The following is a 15000-nucleotide window of genomic DNA, read 5'->3' as shown; positions in this document are numbered from 1 at the left end:
CCAGAGACCAGACAGACCAGACCAGACCAGACCAGAGACCAGAGACCAGAGACCAGACCAGACCAGAGACCAGAGACAGACAGACCAGAGACCAGACCAGACCAGAGACCAGACCAGACCAGACCAGACCAGACCAGACCAGACCAGACCAGACCAGAGACCAGACCAGAGACCAGAGACCAGACCAGACCAGACAGACCAGAGACCAGACAGAGACCAGACCAGACCAGACCAGACCGACCAGAGACAGACCAGACCAGAGACCAGACAGACCAGACCAGACCAGACCAGACCAGACCAGACCAGACCAGACCAGACCAGAGACCAGAGACCAGACCAGACCAGACCAGAGACCAGACAGAGACCAGACCAGAGCAGACCAGACCAGAGACCAGACCAGACCAGAGACCAGAGACCAGACCCCAGACCAGAGACCAGACCAGACCAGACCAGACAGACCAGACCAGACCAGACCAGAGACCAGACCAGAGACCAGAGACCAGACCAGAGACCAGAGACCAGACACAGACCAGAGACCAGAGACCAGACCAGACCAGACCAGACCAGACCAGACCAGACCAGACCAGACCAGACCAGACCAGACCAGACCAGACCAGAGACCAGACCAGACCAGACCAGACCAGACCAGACCAGACAGACCAGACCAGAGACCAGAGACCAGACCAGAGACCAGACAGACCAGACCAGACCAGACCAGACCAGACCAGACCAGACCAGACCAGACCAGACCAGACCCAGACCAGACCAGACCAGACCAGAAGACCAGACCAGACCAGCCAGACCAGAGACCAGACCAGACCAGACCAGACCAGAGACCAGACCAGAGACCAGACCAGAGACCAGACCAGACCAGACCAGACAGACAGACCAGACCAGACCAGACCAGAGACCAGACCAGACCAGACCAGAGACCAGACCAGACCAGACCAGACCAGAGACCAGACCAGACCAGACCAGACCAGACCAGACCAGACCAGACCCAGACCAGACCCAGACCAGAGACCAGAGACCAGACCAGACCAGACCAGACCAGACCAGACCAGACCAGACCAGACCAGAGACCAGACCAGACCAGACCAGACCAGACCAGACCAGAGACCAGACCAGACCAGAGACCAGACCAGAGACCAGGACCAGACCAGACCAGACCAGAGACCAGAGACCAGACCAGACCAGACCAGAACCAGAGACCAGACCAGACCAGACCAGACCAGACCAGACCAAGACCAGACCAGACCCAGAGACCAGACCAGAGACCAGACCAACCAGACCAGACCAGAGACCAGAGACCAGACCAGACCAGACCAGACCAGACCAGACCAGACAGACCAGAGACCAGACCAGACCAGACCACCAGACCAGAGACCAGACCGACCAGAGACCAGACCAGACCAGACCAGAGACCAGACCAGAGACCAGAGACCAGACCAGACCAGAGACCAGACCAGAGACCAGACCAGACCAGACCCAGACCAGACCAGACCAGACCAGACCAGACCAGACCAGACCAGACCAGACCAGACCAAAGAGACCAGACCAGACCAGACCAGACAGAGACCAGACCAGAGACCAGACCAGACCAGACCACCAGACCAGACCACAGACCAGACCAGAGACCAGACCAGACCAGACCAGACCAGACCAGGAGACCAGACCAGACCAGAAAGACCAGACCAGAGACCAGAGACCAGAAGACCAGACCAGACCAGACCAGACCAGACAGACCAGACCAGACCAGACCAGACCAGAGACCAGACCAGACCAGAGACCAGACCAGACCAGACCAGACAGAGACCAGACCAGACCAGACCAGACCAGAGACCAGACCAGACCAGAGACAAGACCACCAGACCAGAGACCAGACCAGAACCAGACCAGAGACCAGACCAGACCAGACCAACCAGCCAGAGACCAGAGACCAGACCGACCAGACCAGACCAGAGACCAGAGACCAGAGACCAACCAGACCAGACCAGACCAGACCAGACCAGACCAGACCAGACCAGACCAACACCAGAGACCAGCGACCAGACCAGACCAGACCAGACCAGACCAGACCAGACCAGACCAGACCAGACCAGACCAGACCAGACCAGACCAGACCAGACCAGACCAGACCAGACCAGACCAGAGACCAGACCAGACCAGAGACCAGACCAGACCAGACCAGACCAGACCAGACCAGACCAGAGACCAGACCAGACCAGACCAGAGACCAGACCAGACCAGACCAGACCAGACCAGAGACCAGAGACCAGACCAGACCAGACCAGACCAGACAGACCAGACCAGACCAGACCAGACCCAGACCAGACCAGACCAGACCAGACCAGACCAGACCAGACCAGACCAGACCAGACCAGACCAGACCAGAGACCAGACCAGACCAGACCAGACCAGACCAGACCAGACCAGACCAGACCAGACCAGACAGACCAGACCAGACCAGACCACCAGAACCAGACCAGAGACCAGACCAGACCAGACCAGACCAGAGACCAGACCAGACCAGACCAGAGACCAGACCAGACCAGACCAGAGACCAGACCAGACCAGACCAGACCAGAGACCAGACCAGACCAGACCAGGACAGACCAGAGACCAGAGGAGAGGACCAGACCAGACCCAGGAGACCAGACCAGAAGAGACCAGAGACCAGACCAGACCAGACCAGAGACCAGAGACAGACCAGAGACCAGACCAGACCAGACCAGACCAGACCAGACAGAGACCAGACCAGAGGACCAGACCAGACCAGACCAGACCAGACCAGACCAGACCAGACCAGAAGACCCAGACCAGACCAGACCAAGACCAGAGACCAGAGACCAGACCAGACCAGACCAGAGACCAGACGACCAGAGACCAGACCAGAGACCAGACCAGACCAGAGACCAGACAGACCAGACCAGATGACCAGACCAGACCAGACCAAGACCAACCAGACCAGACCAGACCAGACCAGACCAGACCAGACCAGACCAGAGACCAAGACCAGACCAGACCAGACCAGACCAGACCAGACCAGACCAGACCAGACCAGACCAGAGAGACCAGAGACCAGACCAGAGACCAGAGACCAGAGACCACCAGACCAGACCAGACCAGACCAGACCAGAGACCAGACCAGAGACCAGACCAGACCAGACCAGAGACCAGGAGGACCAGACCAGACCAGACCAGACCAGAGACCAGACCAGACCAGACCAGACCAGACCAGACCAGACCAGACCAGACCAGAGACCAGACCAGACCAGACCAGACCAGACCAGACCAGACCAGACCAGACCAGACCAGAGACCAGACCAGACCAGACCAGACCAGACCAGAGACCAGACCAGACCAGGACCAGAGACCAGACCCGACCAGACGAGACCAGACCAGACCAGAGACCAGACCAGACAGAGACCAGACCAGAGACCAGACCAGACCAGACCAGACAGAGACCAGACCAGACCAGAGACCAGAGACCAGACAGACCAGACCAGACCAGAGACCAGACCAGACCAGACAGACCAGACCAGACCAGACCAGACCAGACCGACCAGACCAGAGACCAGACCAGACCAGACCAGACCAGACCAGACCAGACCAGACCAGACCAGACCAGAGAGACCAGACCAGACCAGACCAGACCAGAGACCAGACCAGAACCAGACCAGACCAGAGACCAGACCAGACCAGACCAGACCAGAGACCAGACCAGACCAGACCAGACCAGACCAGACCAGACCAGACCAGACCAGACCAGACCAGACAGAGACCAGACCAGACCAGACCAGACCAGACCAGACCAGACCAGACCAGACCAGACCAGACCAGACCAGACCAGACCAGACCAGACCAGACCAGACCAGACCAGACCAGACCAGACCAGACCAGACCAGACCAGAGACCAGACCAGACCAGACCAGACCAGACCAGACAGACCAGACCAGACCAGACCAGACCAGACCAGACCAGACCAGACCAGACCAGACCAGACCAGACCAGACCAGACCAGACCAGACCAGACCAGACCAGACCAGACCAGAGACCAGACCAGAGACCAGAGACCAGACCAGAGACTAGAGACTAGACCAGGGACTAGACCAGAGACCAGGACAGGGACCAGGACAGAGATGAGACGACTGAACCAGGACTAGACCCGGTCTAAACCTGGTCTAAACCTGGTCTAACCTGGGTGTGTTTCAGATGAGCGCCGTGGGAATCACAGAAAACGCCAAAGGCGACAATAAGAAGTTTGAGATTTGGTGCAACTCCAGAGACGAGGTTTTCATCGTCCAGGTACAAAACTCTCACAACTTTTACAACTTTTAACTTTCAAGTTCCATAATTTGCTCCACAAACAGAATCTCCAGTTTATTCTGCATAAAAACATTGAAGCCCACAGTTCAGATCTGCACAAACCTGAAGTAAAACTATAATAACATGAACCACAGGTTCTGTTCACTGATCCAAGTCAGGAATAAACTTTAAACTTTTTTGTGGTTCAGGCTCCGACGGCCGAGGTGAAAAGTGCCTGGGTGAACGAGATCCGTAAAGTTCTGACGGAGCAGCTGCACGCCTTCAGAGGTAACCATGGAAACAGTTATTTTACACTTTTAAAGTTTGAATTTATTTAAAAATGTGAAAATGTTTTGTTCAGAGGCGAGTCAACAGAAGAGCTCTGAAATCATGTCTCCAACGACGGCGTCCAACAGCCCCGTCTGCCTCAGGTCTGTGACAAACTCTTGTACTCTTATACTTTATACTTTTATACTTTTATACTTCTTATACTTTTATACTCTTTATACTTTTTAACTTTTATTACTCTTATACTTTTATATAAACCCAGATCTGCCTCAGGTCTGTGACAAACTCTTATACTTTTATACTTTTATACTCTTATACTTTTATACTTTTATACTTTTATACTTTTATACTCTTATACTCTTATACTTTTATACTTTTATACTCTTATACTTTTATACTCTTATACTCTTATACTTTTATACTCTTTATACTTTTATACTCTTATACTTTCTTATACTTTTATACTTTTATACTCTTTATACTCTTTATACTTTTATACTTTTATACTCTTTATACTTTTATACTCTTATACTCTTTTATACTTTTATACTTTATACTTTATACTCTTTTATACTTTTATACTCTTATACTTTTATACTTTATACTCTTATACCTTATACTCTTATACTTTTATACTTTTATACTTTTTATACTACTTTTATACTTTATCTTTTATACTTTTATACTTTTATACTTATACTTTATACTCTTATACTCTTTATACTTATACTTTTATACTTTATACTTTTATACTTTTATACTTTTATACTTTTATACTTTATACTTTTATACTTTTATACTTTTTATACTTTTTATACTTCTTATACTCTTATACTTTATATACTCTTATACTCTTATTACTTTTATACTTTTATACTCTTTATACTTTTATACTTCTTATACTTTTATACTTTTATACTTTTATACTTTTATATACTTTTTATAAACTTTTATACTTCTTATACTTTATCTTATACTTTTATACTTTTATACTCTTATACTTCTTATACTTTTATACTCTTATACTCTTTTATACTCTTATACTTTTATACTCTTATACTTTTATACTTTTATACTCTTATACTTTTATACTTTTATACTCTTATACTCTTATACTTTTATACTTTTATACTTTTATACTTTATACTCTTATACTCTTATACTTTTATACTTTTATACTCTTATACTTTTATACTTTTATATAAACCCAGATCTGCCTCAGGTCTGTGACAAACTCTTATACTCTTATACTTTTATACTTTTATACTTTTATACTCTTATACTCTTATACTTTATACTCTTATACTTTTATACTCTTATACTCTTATACTCTTATACTTTTATACTTCTTATACTTTTATACTCTTATACTCTTATACTTTTATACTTTTATACTTTTATACTTTTTTTATACTCTTATACTCTTTATACTTTATACTCTTATACTTTTATACTTTTATACTCTTATACTCTTATACTCTTTATACTCTTTATACTCTTATACTTCTTTATATACTTATACTTTATACTCTTTTATACTCTTATACTTTTATACTCTTTATACTCTTTTATACTTAATACTTTTTATACTTTTATACTTATACTTTTATACTTTTATACTTTTATACTCTTATACTTTTATACTACTTTATACTTCTTATACTCTTATACTTTTATACTCTTATACTCTTATACTTACTTTTATACTACTTTATACTTTTATACTACTCTTATACTTTTATACTCTTATACTTTTATTACTTTTATATAAACCCAGATCTGCCTCAGGTCTGTGACTTATACTTTATACTCTTTTATACTCTTATACTTTTATACTCTTATACTTTTATACTCTTATACTTATACTTTATACTTTTATACTCTTACTCTTATACTCTTATACTCTTATACTTATACTTTATACTCTTATACTTTTATACTTTTATACTCTTATACTTTTATACTCTTTATACTACTTTATACTTATACTTTATACTTTTATACTCTTATACTTTTATACTCTTATACTTTTATACTTTATACTCTTATACTTTATACTCTTATACTCTTTATACTTTTATACTTTTATACTCTTATACTTTTATACTCTTATACTTTTATACTTTTATATAAACCCAGATCTGCCTCAGGTCTGTGACAAACTCTTATACTCTTATACTCTTATACTCTTATACTTTTATACTTTATACTTTATACTTTTATACTCTTATACTCTTTATACTACTCTTATACTCTTATACTCTTATACTTTTATACTTTTATACTTTTTATACTCTTTATACTCTTATATTTTATACTTTTATACTCTTATACTTTTATACTTCTTATACTTTTATACTTTTATACTACTCTTATACTTTTATACTCTTATACTCTTATACTCTTATACTTATACTTATACTCTTCTTATACTTTTATACTCTTATACTCTTATACTTTTATACTTTTATACTCTTATACTTTTATACTTTTATACTTTTATACTCTTATACTTTTATACTCTTATACTTTTATACTTTTATACTTTTATACTCTTATACTTTTATACTCTTATACTTTTATACTTTTATACTCTTTTATACTTTTATACTTTATACTTTTATACTCTTATACTCTTATACTTTTATACTTTTATACTTTTATACTCTTATACTTTTATACTTTTATACTTTTATACTTTTATACTCTTATACTTTTATACTGTTATACTCTTATACTTTTATACTTTTATACTCTTATACTTTTATACTTTTATACTTTTATACTTTTATACTTTATACTCTTTATATCTTTTATACTCTTATACTTATACTCTTATACTCTTATACTTCTTATACTTTATACTCTTATACTCTTATACTTTTATACTTATACTTTTATACTCTTATACTCTTATACTTTTATACTCTTATACTCTTATACTCTTATACTCTATATACTTTATACTCTTTATACTCTTATACTTATACTTTTATACTTTTATACTCTTATACTCTTATACTCTTATACTCTTATACTCTTTATACACTCTTATACTTTTATACTTTTATACTCTTATACTTTATACTTTATACTCTTATACTTATACTCTTATACTACTTTATACTTCTTATACTACTTTATACTTTTATACTTTATACTCTTATACTTTTATACTTTTATACTACTTATACTCTATACTTTTATACTTTTATACTCTTATACTTTTATACTTTTATACTCTTATACTTTTATACTTATACTCTTATACTCTTATACTTTTATACTTTTATACTTTTATACTTATACTTTATACTTCTTATATACTTTATACTTTTATACTCTTATATTATATACTTTTACTTTTATACTTTTTATACTTTATACTCTATACTTATACTCTTATACTCTTATACTCTTATACTTTTATACTTTTATACTCTTATACTTTTATACTCTTATACTTTTATACTTTATACTCTTATACTTTTATACTTTTATACTCTTATACTCTTATACTTTTATACTTTTATACTCTTATACTCTTATACTCTTATACTCTTATACTTTTATACTTTTATACTTTTATACTCTTATACTCTTATACTCTTATACTCTTATACTCTTATACTCTTATACTTTTATACTCTTATACTCTTATACTCTTATACTCTTATACTTTTATATACTTTTATACTCTTATACTTATACTTTATACTCTTATACTCTACTTTTATACTCTTATACTCTTATACTTTTATACTTTTATACTCTTTATACTCTTTATACTCTTATACTCTTATACTTACTCTTATACTTATCTTATACTCTTTATACTTTTATACTTTTATACTTTTATACTTCTTATACTCTTATACTTTTATACTACTTATACTCTTATACTTTTATACTCTTTATATTTTATACTCTTATACTTATATTTATACTCTTATACTTTTATACTCTTATACTTTTATACTCTTATACTCTTATACTCTTATACTCTTATACTCTTATACTCTTATACTCTTATACTTTTATACTCTTATACTTTTATACTTTTATACTCTTATACTCTTATACTTTTATACTCTTATACTTTTATACTCTTATACTCTTATACTACTCTTATACTCTTATACTCTTATACTTTTATACTTTTATACTTTTATACTCTTATACTTTTATACTTTTATACTCTTATACTTTTTATACTACTTTATACTTTTATACTTTTATACTCTTATACTCTTATACTCTTATACTCTTATACTTCTTATACTTTTATACTACTTATACTTTTATACTCTTATACTTTTATACTTTTATACTTTTTATACTTTATATATACTCTTATACTTTTATACTTTTTATACTTATACTTTTATACTCTTATACTTATACTCTTATACTTTTATACTCTTATACTCTTATACTTTTATACTCTTATACTTTTATACTCTTATACTTTTATACTTTTATACTTTATACTTTATACTCTTATACTCTTATACTTTTATACTCTTATACTCTTATACTCTTATACTTTTATACTTTATACTTTATACTCTTATACTCTTATACTTTTATACTCTTATACTTTTATTATACTTTTATATAACCCAGATCTGCCTCAGGTCTATGACTCTTATACTCTTATACTTTTATACTCTTATACTCTTATACTTTTATACTTTTATATAAACCCAGATCTGCCTCAGGTCCGAGTCACACTCTTATACTTTTATATTCTGGGCTGTCACAATATCTCAAATTACAGGTTTATTTTCTTAAATTAATTGTTCTTGTGCAGCAACAGCTTAAAAAACAGAGGGAACTACATATCCCATGATCCTTTGCTCCGTCTCAGTCCAGTCTGCATGTTGAAATAACGGTTATTAAACACTTTTAAATCTTAAATGTTTGGATTATGACGAGAGAAAAGTCGCATATTCACAGTTTTGTTCATATCGTTCCATGAGATGTGTATCGTGAAAATATCGTTTGGGGAGAATTGGACGTCGTTACGTCTCTGTCTCTGTTAATCAATAATAAATATTTGATTGTTTTGTTCAGTCCGTTCAGAAACACTCAGAAAAACCAGAAGAACAAAGAAGAGAAGAAGACGGAGCCCAGCGCCCCGACAGACTCTCCCAAACACAAAGGTACAAGACTAAACACAAACACACAAACACACACTGGTAAAGCTGCACTCTGGGACTTTTCAGAGGCTCTGTCATCTGCCCGTCTCCATGGAGATAGAAAAGTTTAAAGCTGTAAACTGTAGATCAGACCTGAGCCTCGTGCAGCTCCAGAGTCACACTCGACTCTTTGGTCGACTCGGATCGTCCCGTTTAGGCAAAAGTCATTCAAAGTGTTTTACAGAATAAGAAAAATATGAAAATCACAATAAAAACAAATCAAAACATAAATAATCATCATCAAATTCAAGAGCCCTGAATCAGAGTGGAGTTTGTGTCACATGTTCAGAATGTTCCAGGTTTTAGCTGCGTGAACCTGAAACTCTGACAGCAGCAGATTAAACTCATTTACAATCACAAAATAAACAGATTTTATCATTTGAGCTCATGTCTGGACTAAAGCTGCTTTATTTTATTTTAGACGTGTTTTTTTTAATCACATTTTTTGTTCAGCAGCTTCACTTTTTCATGAGTCAAACATAAACTCTTCTTCAGTCTGAGCAGCGTCACAACTCTGAGATTTACTGATGTTTATGAAGAAATATAATTATTATTCTGCAGAATTGAGTTCAACATTTTGGCTCCACAATATTTTCTGTTTCTGCTGTGGCCCCAGGGAAAAATCCAACATGTTCATGGAGAAAATCTGCTACAAACAAACTGTAAACTTTTCTGCTTTGACTAAACCTGCTCCTCTCTCCTCCTCGTCCTCTGCTCCACTTCACTCACCTTTATTTTTTAATTTTTTATTTGATTTCTTTCATTGTTTTCTTGGTCATGTTTTATATTTTCACACACACACGTGTAGCTGCAGAGGAGGTGACCAGCCCCACGTCGGATCGAGCTGTGGCCAGAAAAAGATTCACTTTACAGGGTTTCGGGAACCTCAAGAGCCCCAAAGGTAAAACCTGGAGGGTCACGAAACAAGGACACAAGACGCACAAATACACTTAAAAATATTTTATAAAACCTCTCAGTACGATCCTGTACGACGCTCTGCAAGGCAAACTGGAATTTAAATGTTTTATATTTATCCAATCGTAGTTTTTGCTCAAACTTTTTTACAAACTTCACAATTTAGATGTTTTTAATTCACTTTTTTGACGCTTTAACATTGAAATGTGTTAGTTTACCTGTCAAACTTTTTCAAAATCTGAACTTTACTAAGATTAAACCTGAACACAAAAAAAATTAACTGAAAATTATGTCTAAAAAAAAAAAAAAAAAATCTATTTAAATTACCATTATTTTCCAAAATTTGTGTCAGCTGAAGGACCTTAAAGTTTCAGTAAAATAATAAATAAGGTTCGTTTTAGTTAAGAATTTTAAGACACTGTTCAAATTTATAATATTAAAAAAATTGAATCACCAAATTTGTAAAGAGTCTGCACTGCCCTCTGGTGGACATGTGTAGATCTGCAGCAATATTTTCATTTTTTTACATTTTAGTCACATTTCCACACATAAATATGAATCTTAACGTTTTATTTCTGTTTCCTGACTCTTTCTCTCTCTTTTCTGGTTTGTTTTTATTTTTTATTTATTTTATTTTATTTTTTGTTGACTTGTTAAAGTGGTGAGTCCCGAGCACACGTCCAAACGACACCTGGTGAAAAGTGACCCCACCCCTCTAGGGTTCAAAGGTACTACCTGTCAAAACACCTGTCAATCAAGCCACCTGTCAGTCATTTCACCTGTCAGTCACTCTTCACCTGTCAATCATCCAGGTCCAATAACAGAACAGAACCTGAACCGTTCACTCGACTCGTGTCACATGTGTGTTTGTGTCATTCATAAATCGTCCAGCAGGGGGCCACACCTCCGTCACAGCGATGGGAGAAACAAGTCACGTTTTTAAAGTTTTGGTTTTATTTTCCTGTTTGGACCAGAACTGATTGAAACGTTTGGATTGAATATTTGATTTTATCCTCGTCATTTTCAGTACATCATGTTTTATTTTGTTTACGTGAAAAATGAAAAACCCACCACTTTAGTCCAGGTTAAAAAAGCTTTGTAACGCGCGATACTCACATTTGTACCGAGTAAAATATGACTGTTTTTTCCCTGTAGTGACACATTACTGAAGAAAGTGTGTAAACTTGATTTGAGAACTTGTAGAATATAATGTGAGAATGTGTAGAACAAAACTTTGAACTTGTAATGACCTGTTTTCATGTACGTGTGGGTTGAATTCACGGTGAAAAAAAACACACGAGTGCTTGAAAAAATGTGTGCACTTGCGGATTGAAATTTTAACTTGTGGAAAATATTTACACACACGGGAGAAAAATCTGAATAAATGTGTAGATTGATATTTGCATGAACAGCGCGACATGATACAAACACAACTCAGCAGCTTCACGTCTGCGCGTCTTGACTTTTGCAACACATTTTCCGATGTGAATGTGGCAAAACTGATCTGCACTTGTAGAGGGGGGGGGGGGGGACGAGTCAGAAAGCGACAAGATGAAGAATCCGTGTATCATTCGTTTTTCAAAATAAAACCAAAAATAACAAAAAGAAAAAAACAACTATTTTTCTCATTATTTGCCCCAAAACCAAAATGAAAAAAAAAAAAATAACGGTCGACATTTCCCGTTTACGTGTCTTAAAGTGCGATGCTGTACTTTTGCACCGCATACTTTTACTCTAATGTAATGACTCGTGTGTTGCTACATCAAAAAAAAACTAAAGTCTAAAGTCTGATCACCGTGAAACAGAATCAAACCCTCGACTCAGATCCAAACAAACACGTGTCAGACTGGAGGTCAGAGGTCAGAGGTCAGAGGTCAGGGTTTGGATTTATTGGATGTGTACGAGTGGAAAGGGAAGAAGGTGAGGTGTTTTATTTTGACGGGTCAGTGGAGTCTGTGGAGAAGAGCGCCTCCTGTGGCTGAACACGGTTTGTGTTTGTGCCTCCAGCGGCTCAGAGTCCAGTCGCTCTGAGTCCAGTCGCTCTGAGTCCAGTCGCTCTGAGTCCAGTCGCTCTGAGTCCAGTCGCTCTGAGTCGGGTTCAGTGGAAGAGCAGCTCCAGTCTGATCCTGAGCTCAGGTACAGACAGACAGACAGACAGACAGCGCCGCCTCAGGCCCAAAGAGGAACTGCAGCGGGTGATCTCCTCCTGCTCCTGTCTGCCCCTGTCTGCCCCTGTCTGCCCTGTCTGCCCCTGTCTCCCTGTCTGCTCCTGTCTGCTCCTGTCTGCCCCTGTCCTGTCTGCCTCCTGTCTGCCCCTGTCTGCTCCTGTCTGTCTGCTCCTGTCTGCTCTGCCCCTGTCTGCTCCTGTCTGCCCCCTGCTCCTGTCTGCCCTGTCTGCTCCTGTCTGCTCCTGTCTGCCCCTGTCTGCCCCTGTCTGCTCCTGTCTGCTCCTGTCTGCTCCCTGTCTGCTCCTGTCTGCTCCTGTCTGCTCCTGTCTGCTCCTGTCTGCTGTCCTGCTCCTGTCTGCTCCTGTCTGCTCCTGTCTGCTCCTGTCTGCTCCTGTCTGCTCCTGTCTGCCCCTGTCTGCTCCTGTCTGCCCCTGTCTGCTCCTGTCTGCTCCTGTCTGCTCCTGTCTGCTCCTGTCTGCTCTGTCTGCTCTGCTGCACCTGTCTGCTCCTGTCTGCTCCTGTCTGCTCCTGTCTGCTCCTGCCTGCTCCTGTCTGTCCCTGTCTGCTCCTGTCTGCTCTGCCTGCACCTGTCTGCCTGTCTGCCTGTCTGCTCTGTCTGCCTGTCTGCCCCTGTCTGCCTGTCTGCCCCTGTCTGCTCCTGTCTGCTCCTGTCTGCCCCTGTCTGCCCCTGTCTGCTCCTGTCTGTCTCCTGTCTGCCTCCTGTCTGCTCCTGTCTGCCCCTGTCTGCTCCTGTCTGCTCCTGTCTGCCCCTGTCTGCTCCTGTCTGCCCTGTCTGCTCCTGTCTGCTCCTGTCTGCCCCTGTCTGCCCCTGTCTGCTCCTGTCTGCTCCTGTCCTGTCTGCTCCTGTCTGCCCCTGTCTGCCCTGTCTGCCCCTGTCTGCTCCTGTCTGCTCCTGTCTGCCCCTGTCTGCTCCTGCTCCTGTCTGCCCCTGTCTGCTCCTGTCTGCTCCTGCTCCTGTCTGCCCCTGTCTGCTCCTGTCTGCCCCTGTCTGCCCCTGTCTGCCCCTGTCTGCTCCTGTCTGCTCCTGTCTGCTCCTGTCTGCTCCTGTCTGCTCCTGTCTGCTCCTGTCTGCCCCTGTCTGCTCCTGTCTGCTCCTGTCTGCCCCTGTCTGCTCCTGTCTGCCCCTGTCTGCCCCTGTCTGCCCTGTCTGCTCCTGTCTGTCCTGTCTGCCCTGTCTGTCTGTCTGTCCTGTCTGCCCCTGTCTGCTCCTGTCTGCTCCTGTCTGCCCCTGTCTGCTCCTGTCTGCCCCTGTCTGCTCCTGTCTGCTCCTGTCTGCTCCTGTCTGCTCCTCTTCCTCTGGTCTCCATCACAACACTGAACATCAGAGTCCAGGGTCCAGGGTCTGGTCTTGGTCTTGGTCTTGGTCTTGGTCTTGGTCCTGGTCTTGGTCTTGGTCTTGGTCTTGGTCTTTGGTCCTTGGTCTTGGTCCTGGTCTTGGTCCTAGTCCTAGTCCTGGTCTTGGTCTTGGTCTTGGTCCTGGTCCTGGTCTTGGTCTTGGTCTTGGTCTTGGTCTTGGTCTTGGTCTTGGTCTTGGTCCTTGGTCTTGGTCCTGGTCTTGGTCTTGGTCTTGGTCCTGGTCCTGGTCTTGGTCCTGGTCTTGGTCCTGGTCTTGGTCCTGGTCTTGGGTCAGATCAGATGTAAACGACACAGTTCCAGTATTTTTGAGGATAAATGAAACTTCTGATTGGAGTTTGTCCAGATGTTCTCAGGACGTCTGATGGAGCCACAGATGTTTTGGTTCTTCAGGAGGTTTGGGGTTTTTCAGGAGGTTTGGGGTTTTTCAGGAGGTTTGGGGTTTTTCAGGAGGTTTGGGGTTCTTCAGGAGGTTTGGGGTTTTTCAGGAGGTTTGGGGTTTTTCAGGAGGTTTGGGGTTTTTCAGGAGGTTTGGGGTTCTTCAGGAGGTTTGGGGTTCTTCAGGAGGTTTGGGGTTTTTCAGGAGGTTTTGGGTTCAGCTCTGGTCTCAACACGTTTATTTTAGATCTTTTAGAATCATCAGAGTCACTGCATCGACGTGTCATTTCCTCTCATGTTGTGGATTCATCTTCACTCTTCAGACGTTCTTTAAGTGAACTCTAACCTGTTTTGGTCCTGGTCTTGAG

The 15000-nt window shown here is 41.2% G+C and overlaps 1 protein-coding gene across 1 annotated transcript in view; it reads left to right on the top strand.

Annotated features, from left to right (window-relative positions):
- Positions 1–15000, top strand: part of mcf2la (mcf.2 cell line derived transforming sequence-like a) — a 70174-nt gene that overhangs the window by 49573 nt on the left and 5601 nt on the right. Inside the window, exons 14-19 of the mRNA XM_055163834.1 lie at positions 4216–4308; positions 4518–4596; positions 4670–4739; positions 9673–9761; positions 10606–10698; positions 11372–11440. Of these exons, the coding sequence (XP_055019809.1) occupies positions 4216–4308; positions 4518–4596; positions 4670–4739; positions 9673–9761; positions 10606–10698; positions 11372–11440 (493 nt within the window). The remainder of the gene's footprint in view (positions 1–4215; positions 4309–4517; positions 4597–4669; positions 4740–9672; positions 9762–10605; positions 10699–11371; positions 11441–15000) is intronic.

The sequence above is a fragment of the Boleophthalmus pectinirostris genome, unplaced genomic scaffold (genome assembly GCF_026225935.1).
Source record: "Boleophthalmus pectinirostris isolate CB_2022bp ecotype Guang Dong unplaced genomic scaffold, ASM2622593v1 HiC_scaffold_11, whole genome shotgun sequence".
Classification (NCBI taxonomy): Eukaryota; Metazoa; Chordata; class Actinopteri; order Gobiiformes; family Gobiidae; genus Boleophthalmus; species Boleophthalmus pectinirostris.
This window is presented reverse-complemented; position numbering and strand designations above follow the sequence as displayed.